This window comes from Haplochromis burtoni, unplaced genomic scaffold (assembly GCF_018398535.1).
Source record: "Haplochromis burtoni strain Fernald_Lab_line unplaced genomic scaffold, NCSU_Asbu1 Contig_181, whole genome shotgun sequence".
In the NCBI taxonomy this organism is placed as follows: domain Eukaryota; kingdom Metazoa; phylum Chordata; class Actinopteri; order Cichliformes; family Cichlidae; genus Haplochromis; species Haplochromis burtoni.
In genome coordinates this window covers 1,090,959-1,099,375 of record NW_024582542.1, presented here as the reverse complement: position 1 = coordinate 1,099,375, position 8,417 = coordinate 1,090,959, and the positions used below count along the sequence as shown (strand labels likewise).

Sequence of the window (8,417 nt, the reverse complement as noted above, 5' to 3'; positions counted from 1 at the left end):
TGCCCACAAACGTTTACCAGGCCACTTCCTCAAATTAAAACAGGAAACTTTGTTCAGTCTAATCTGATTGGGGGGGGGGGGTGTTCGGACCAGAACTACAACTGTCTCCCAGTTGCATGTAGGGGAACCATGCACAGCTATTTCAGGAACTGCATAATGATCTGCGTTGTCACAGCTACACAGTAGTAATGCACAACTGTTCAGTATTCAAATGTTGTGATGCTAATGAAAGGCTTCATTTGTTTTGCTTAACTTTGTCTACCATTGCCTCAGGGGTGGAGACAGTAGTGCTGACCTTACTAACCTATGTTAAAGTTGCTAAAGTGCTAAAGTCATCTTAACACGTAGTTCCAGGAGACGTAAAGTCTTTTTTTTTTTTTTAATAGATTTGGCTGCAGGTGTTTTGGTGTCATACATAAAATCATTTTCCTCAATAGGCCTGCCTTAAATATGTCTGTTTTTAAAGGTTGTATTTAACCTGTATATAACCTTGTTTGCAGGTACCACAGTAAATATAGCGTACCCACATTGAGGCCTCAGTTAATGTAATGTGTGTTTTTCACCAGCAGATGGCAACAGAGGTCAGAAAATACTGTCAGGCGTGTGCAGTTAAGAAATTTAGAGCACAAGTTGTGCTAATCACAATTGCTTTTACCGAATGTTCTCATTTTTTATTTTGTTTAAATCACTTGTCACAAGAAAATGAGTAACAAGAACAGTGAATACTTAATTTTGTAATTTTATGACTGCCCATGCAAAGGGAATGGTAGAAGGAACATGCTGGGGCCTCACCCAAAACAAACAGTCTTTACGGTCCTATAATGTATGCATGGCATTAACAAAGAGATGCTTCTAAGCTTTACTGCATCATATTTAACCATCTCATATTATGTAATTATACCTTTCAGTTTAGCTTTTTGTGTTATAAGAGGGCTATAAGACTCCAAAACATGTTCTAGAAAATAATTTTTGCTGTAATAAGTCTTCTTTTTGGCTTCCAACTTTATGTATACACTACTTTTTATCAGCACGGTTTCTATTGTCTTTTTGCTTATTTTGTGACCTTATTACTACCTTATTCATTTGTAACCTCCTGACATCCTTTAATGTAAATAATAATTCTGGTGCTGTGGTTAACACTGTTGCATCACAGAATGAAAGCCCTGAGTTTAAATCCACTGGCCTGCTGGGGCATTTCAGTTTAAGATATGCATGAGCATTTTGAAATTGGCTGTAGCTGTGAATGGCTGTCTGTCGCTCTGTGTTAGCCTTGTGACAGGCTGGTGATTTGTCCAGGGTGTATGCCTATCATTCGCCCTATGAAAGCTGGTAAAGGGTCCAGCCCCTCTGAATTGCATGGGTGGAATAAAATTGACATTGTACTTCTTCACATACATATCAATGCTTATCTATTTTTCATGTCTTTAATTATATACCTAGGTATGTTTATTTACAGAAACGGAAACATTTTCACAAGTGTTGCTTTTCGCTTTTATTACACATTAAAGACACTATTCCACATACATTTGTTAAATAAACAGCTAAAAAATATATGAACACATGTGATGATAAAAAAATGAAATTTATAAAAACAAGCATTTTGAATGGCCACATCAAAATGAAAAGTGCATTTATATTTCCATTTGACCACAGTTTTTTTTAATACAAGGGTAATGTTATGCTTAGTAGAAAATCCCAGTTAAAAAAAATTCAAACAGTATCATGTGCTACAGGTGAATCACTAAGTTAAAAAAAAAAATTACATGAGATATACAACTTTTGCAGTGACCACACCTGATACATATATACACATACTTCCCCTTAGTAAACAAAGGATAGCAACAGTCCAGATAGCTTAACATGAGGAAATTCAATAGCTTTACAGTGATCTGAACACCAGCAGCATGTCACCAAATAAGCAACAACAACGTTACATCAAGTGAACATCTAATTCATTCTCTCCATTTTATTTTAGGTTCACAGATATTCATAAGGTAGCAGTCTGTTTAGGTTCGGTCTGTACTTATTTTCTTCTTCCTGAAGTGTTTTTTGTGTGTGTTTGTGTGTGTCCATAATCCCAGCCAGGCAGCTCTTATGATGTCCAGGTTTCTCTCTCGTTCTCTCTGTCCAGCACCACTGAGTTTCACAACATACCTTCCATATTCTCATCCACCCTGGCTTTTTGTGAATCAAAACACCATCTCCCCTCCTGTGACACTCACTATGACAAAATACAGCTGTTGGTCTTGTTCATGGGTGGCCGAAAATCGGTGTCTTTTGGAAAGGTCTCCCTGCGTCGACGTAGTGCGGGGCTGAGGCGGCTGGGAAGGTTTGCCTGTTGCAGGAGCTCCTTGAACACTTCAACGACATTGGAATTTTCCTTTGCTGAAGTTTCCACATAACTGTTGTTCCAGTCCATCTCTACAGTTGATAGCACATCCGCGTTGGACACTTGACGCTCCTCTTCTCTGTCCACCTTGTTTCCCACCACCACGATTGGTGTGTACTTGTCCTCTTTGATCTCAAGAATCTCATCTCGGAGGCTCTTGACAGCCTCCAGTGATTCTGGGTCATCCACAGCGTACACCAGTGCGAAGGCATCACTGCTTTGGATTGAGAGCTTGCGCATGGCGGGGAAGGAGTAGCTACCGCTGGTGTCCAGGATTTCCACGGTGACCTTGACCCCGCCAATGTCATATTCTTTACTGTGCAGCTCCTCCACAGTACGCCGATGTTTGGGTTCAAAGGTGTCTTGGAGAAAGCGTCTGATAAGGGCCGTCTTCCCCACGCCTGCTGCTCCCAGAAACACTAGGCGCACGTGTGTCTTCTCCTTCACCTCCAGAGACATGTCTTATTTTTCTTTCTTGGCCCAACTGAGAAAAGAAAATGTCCCAAAATGTGTCTTATTTAATACACTTGCAAATATTAAACCTGTCAGTAATCTTTAACCTAAATATTTTCTCAAGGAAATCTCTCCATGTGCAGTTTGAAAATTCTTGTTCCTGAGCTTCTTTCCCTTTTGTTTTTTCACCTGATAGTTTTTAAGCTCCCTGTCGAAGCTGCTTATTGGGTGCTTCACTGTGCCCTAAACCTACACACACTGCCTTTTATGCCTGTTTTGGTGAGAGAGCTCAGTGGCCCACCCCTGCGATTGCAGCCAATCAGCTCAAGGCAGCCTGTTGAAGTACAACATCTTGACAACCAATGATTTCAGAGTATGTAAATCAGTGTAAAGGGCCACTTCAGGCAGAGAAAGGAGGCGCTATATGAGAGTGGATACATGATAAGCATAGCATAGAAAATATTGTCTGAGTAGAGCCTGATTATTATTCCAAAGAGTCGCAGAGTACTTCAGTGGAAGGAAGTAGTACCTCAGGTTTGATAGTATAAGGAAAGAAATGCACACAAATAATCAGGTAATTTATTTCATTAAGCAGCATTTTGACATTTTCTTTGGTTGCAGCAGGATGGGCAGTTTTATCTTATCTGTTGTATTTATTCGTCATAGAGTTCATCTTGATTAGACATGGTCATCCAATATATGAACATAATTTCTGATGATAAAAGCTCTGTCTTATTCACCATAAATTGCTATCAGTAACTCATTTGCAATAAATAATATAAGAATGCATTCGTAGAATGATAAACAGCCATCTCAGGTGATGAATTCATGGTGCATACAAAACGCACCATGAATTTTTTGCAAAACCAAACATTGTCCATAAGATCATCTTTACTTAAAATGAACACAGGAATTGAAGGTCAGCTTTCAGGTAAGGTTATCGTTTGATTAGCAGCAGCTGCCATTGCATATAATAATTTGGAAGTTGAGATAATAAACAAAAATCAAGCAAACAAAAGAAATGTGACTTAAGCTCCTCAGCCTTTATTATTCACTAGTGTGGCTATTACTAGCAAGTATGCCTCTAGCTGTCTAAGAATTAATCCTGCCTGCTTTCAGTTTGTTCCTTGGGAGTGAATCAGACTTGTGAGCCTTTCTAAATTCCCCTCCAGGAGATTGACATCGTCTCACAGCCTACCTGGTTTGTTAAGTTACGCAGCAGCGTGGAAACACGGCAAGCTCTAGAAAACACTGCAACCTGTCCCAGCTGCTCATATTTTTAATATGCACTCGTTTGCTTTCATCTGGGGACTGCTGTGTCTGAGCTGAGCAACAGAGCAAAGCGCTGTGGGAATTCAGCTGTGGACTAAAACAATGGGAGGAAGTCTGTGCTGGGGAATTTAAATTTGTAGAAACGCAATTTCACAGCTTGATTTGATCGCTTTCAGACGAGTCAAAGGTAGTTCAGTTAAATCACAAGATAAACTGTATCCTGTTGTTAGGCTCAGGTTGCTTTGTACGCATTGGATTGTATTCTTAAGAATACATTTCAGTGCATTGATAGTTTCTGAAATTACAAGATTGTCAGCATAGCAGGTGTTACTTGCATAAACTTAAATAGTGGTCTTCTTCAGGCTTTTGTCCTTTACTTTGTGTAGTATTTCATTTTATTGCTATAGTTATTAGATACTGTGTACAGTGTGCACTGTGTGCTAAAATACATCAATGATATGATCACTGCATAAAATATTTAACTGAGCAACAGCATATAGTTGGAGCATAAAATAAAAATATATTTAAACTACCCCAATCTAGACAAAAAACTTACTTAAGCGCTGTCATTAAGCACAGCTTTACTGTAAGTGTTATTGCTTTGTTACTGTGGCTTCTTGTTACAAGCCTTATGTATTAGAAAATGCAGTGGAAATATGTAAATTAAAAGTGGACCTCACACAACGTGAAGCCCTGCCCATTAATAGTTAACAAAGTAAATGAAAAGTGGCCTTCCCATCTGTTGCCTCTGGATGTTTTTTTTTTGTGTACTTCATGTGCCATTATGTCTCACATCCCAGGCATTTTTCTATTTACGGTCACGTTGCCCCGTGGAGATGATAATGACCAGATGGCGTTGCCTGACGGACTGAAACGAATTCAGCTCTGATGTGTGTTAGCGCTGTTGTATACCATAGAACAACATAATGATTCCGTGGCTGTTCAGTCCAACGTGTTGATGTTTGTTTGATGCAGAAATAGCACTTTTGTTTTATCCTCCTGTCGTCTGAACGCTTTGATTTTTAGTTTACATGCAGTTTTCAGTGGCAGCTCAACAGGTTGCTTTGTTTCCACGAGCTGCGTCGTGACACTATTGTAATGAATGTGCCATTCTACTTCAGCTTATTTCCTTTTGTATGCATGCACAACCTTGCCCCAGTGGCAGTGGCACACAAAATTTATTGGAGTTACAGTTTGTTTGTTTTTTCCCTGTGCAACTAAAAGAAAACTAAGAAAAGATGCAGAAAAATGCTTAAAATATTCAAAGTAGTACACCTCTTTCTCTCTTTGTTGACATTGTCGTTCAAGGCTAATCGTGAAAATATTCTGTAACTGATGGACATCAACTGGAGCACCTCTTAGACAGGTCTATCAGTTTTTGTAAAGTGACATCTTTTTTGCATTTTTACCTCTGCACACGGAAATGGTGGATCAATAAAGGTTTAATTTGATCTGTAAATTTTTCCAAACTGCTTTGGAATTAGCCATTTTATATACAGTCCCCAATTTTCTGAGAGTCATTGTCAAAGTCTGTAATCAAGAAACAGCATCATGAAAGCAATTACACGGTTGACAATGTTCATCAACATGCTGATGTACTGGAGCAAAAACGTAACTGGCCAAAAACTTACTAAGACCTAAGTGTAGGTGAAGCTTGAACCAGTACTCGGGTGAATAACTGAAGTGCATTGGGACAAACACACACTTAGTCCAATTTCTTTTTTTCTTTTTTTTTAATCGCTCTTCTTTTAATTCCATTGTAGTTAATTAGAACTTTTTTTTAAGCAGGAAAAAGGTTAATATTAGTGTTACTAAAAAGAACAAAAATAAAACCTCTCAGGTACTTTTTGTTCAGATATCAGTCCCCGAACTGTCTTTTAGCCAAAGTCAATTATGATTAGTTTTACATCTTTATCTGAAACAGGGCTCCTTGAGGCTATGAGCCCCTTGTGTATTATTGAGAAGCATAGGCCCTGGCTGTGTGTATTGATAGAAAGTGGCCTGTGTCTTGGCCCCTCTGGCCTGATTGTCTGCACTCCTGTTGGAAATGCGTGCACTGCACTGCTGTCTTGTCAAGATGACATGAGATGATGGTCTTGCAATCTGACAGATGCCAAATATAAATGTTGCCCTATGTCATAGTTGACCTTGGCTGCTACTCATGCATCCTTTGCCTCTATATGTTCTTATATAAAGTGAGATGCTGTTGGAAAAGTCTGATCTTTCAATACTTTCTGTCATCCCTCCTGTTGCTGTGCTACTTGGCCCTAAGGCCATTTTTTTCCTACTAAAGAAGATATAAATCTTTAAAAGTGGATCGTCTTTAAAATATAATACGGCTCATTTGGACTATAATTGGCTCCAAATGAGCCAGTTGATGTCCAATGAGCCGTCGAACATTTATCAATAGACATTATGTTCTAAATAGCTTACTGTGGTAATTTTGTGCTTAGTCATATGCCATCCATCATAAACAGAACTGTGAAACTGGTTAAAGGTTTAAGTAGCACGGTTTATGCATGCTGATGATCATGATATTAATGCAGAGGGTTTGGTATTTTCCATGATTGCAGGTACTTGTCATGACAGCTTTCTGCTGTCACCATGAAATCTTTCCTCTGCAGCTGTAACACTGTGCTGATATTCTACTGTGCTGTGCAGTCAGAGTCGCACCTTGTTGAAGCAAATTGATTCGTGCATGTACAGTAGATGAGCAAATAGCAAGTAGTAAATGTTAATGGTAGAAATGATACCAACTTTATGGTCATGTTTTAACTTTATGGCCGCACAGCTGGCTTTGCCGCCCCTGTCATTTATTTCATGACTTCCTTAAATAGAAAGTAATCATCTGCCTTTTTTCTTTAGTATTTTCTGAGGAAAAAAGCTTTATTATTAAGGTGAAGTTATAAGCGTCTTGACGCATGCTCATCATCATCCAGGTAAGGAAATCTCAAAAAGTTGTCACTGTTCATCTAGGCGTCACTTGACTCCACGAAGAAGCCTCTTGGACGAGTGACGAAACATTTCTCCCACTCAAAATGCTACATCCAGATGAACAGAATCACCTTTTTGGGGTAAAGTTATAAGCACAACTAGCTGATGAAATCGTTTTTTAATTATATTTGACAATCAGGCTTGTTGTTTGTGCTCAAATATTGTAGCAGGCTATCCTCATTCAAGGACTGACAGGATGTCTCCCAGGATATTGTACGTCAACAGTCAAATCAACTGTATGGCTTGCCAACTACTATTAGGGTCATTGCATCTTTGTCAGTGTACAGATAGACATGCAGTGATAATGGTTATCACTACGTTCCACTGGTGTCTCATTCATGGCAAACACATCAGGACAGATTATTATGCACATATTTATCTATGTCCTTTGGCATAGCTAATGATAGTGTTATAATGGTAAGTTAAATTATCATAATGTAATATGTGTCTGAGTCATTTTAATTTTTGGGATTACTCCAGTATCTGTCTACTGATTTTGATTTTAAGGGATGAATGTGCTGGTATTGTGATTTTTGTTATTAATAAATGCTGCTAAAGCGCTCCAAGTACTTTTTCTGCTGATGGGGTGGGCATACATCACCCTGCTGCTGTAAATACTCACTAAAGCTTGAGTAATTTACATCAGTTTAGTCATATGTCACATGTTGACCAAAGTGCTGCAGAGCAAGTAAAATATCAGATAGTTAAATAATACAAATAATTGATAATAATAATAATAATAATGATAATCCAGTCTGGATGTAATAAAAGCCTGAATGACCTTCTCAAGGTTGCTAATAGAGAGAAATGTTTTAATGTTTTAACTTTAGTTTAACGTCTTAGCTGAAAGTCACTGGCTTTAACAGCTGATTTGATCTATAAGTCAAATTGAAAAAAGAAACAAAGATGACACCAAAACTGGGGATGTATGGGAAATGTAGCTGTCTGTTGGATAAATCACAAAGGTTATAGTTTTTAGGGAATTGTTTAAATCTGAATATAAAACAATCTATTGAAATTTTTTTTTTAACGTTCTCTGGAACCATGACAGAAAGGGAAATCAGAATGACAATAGTGGTTAAAATAATGAATTGTGTTTGCTTTTTTTACTGTTACGAAGTACTTTTCCTGTTTAGTTATATTTTTGAGCATTTTGTACTATTATATTTTTCTACTCGATGTAGTGAGATGCATAAAAGAGCAACTTTTTCCAGTGTGAGCCAGTGAGCTCTGTATTTGGTGGCTGTCTGCTCCTGCTCTGTGGACAGGAGTACGTTCTGGTGACTTACCCGGTTTTACTTACATTTCA

At 38.3% G+C, this 8,417-nt stretch overlaps 1 protein-coding gene across 1 annotated transcript; it reads right to left on the bottom strand.

Moving 5' to 3' along the window:
* Positions 1 to 1,026: 1,026 nt before the first annotated feature.
* On the bottom strand, positions 1,027 to 3,161 carry LOC102294195 (GTP-binding protein Rhes-like). The gene has a single exon (XM_042225745.1). It carries the CDS (start codon positions 2,846 to 2,848, stop codon positions 2,222 to 2,224), a length of 627 nt encoding a protein of 208 aa, XP_042081679.1. The 5' UTR covers positions 2,849 to 3,161; the 3' UTR covers positions 1,027 to 2,221.
* Positions 3,162 to 8,417: the final 5,256 nt, after the last annotated feature.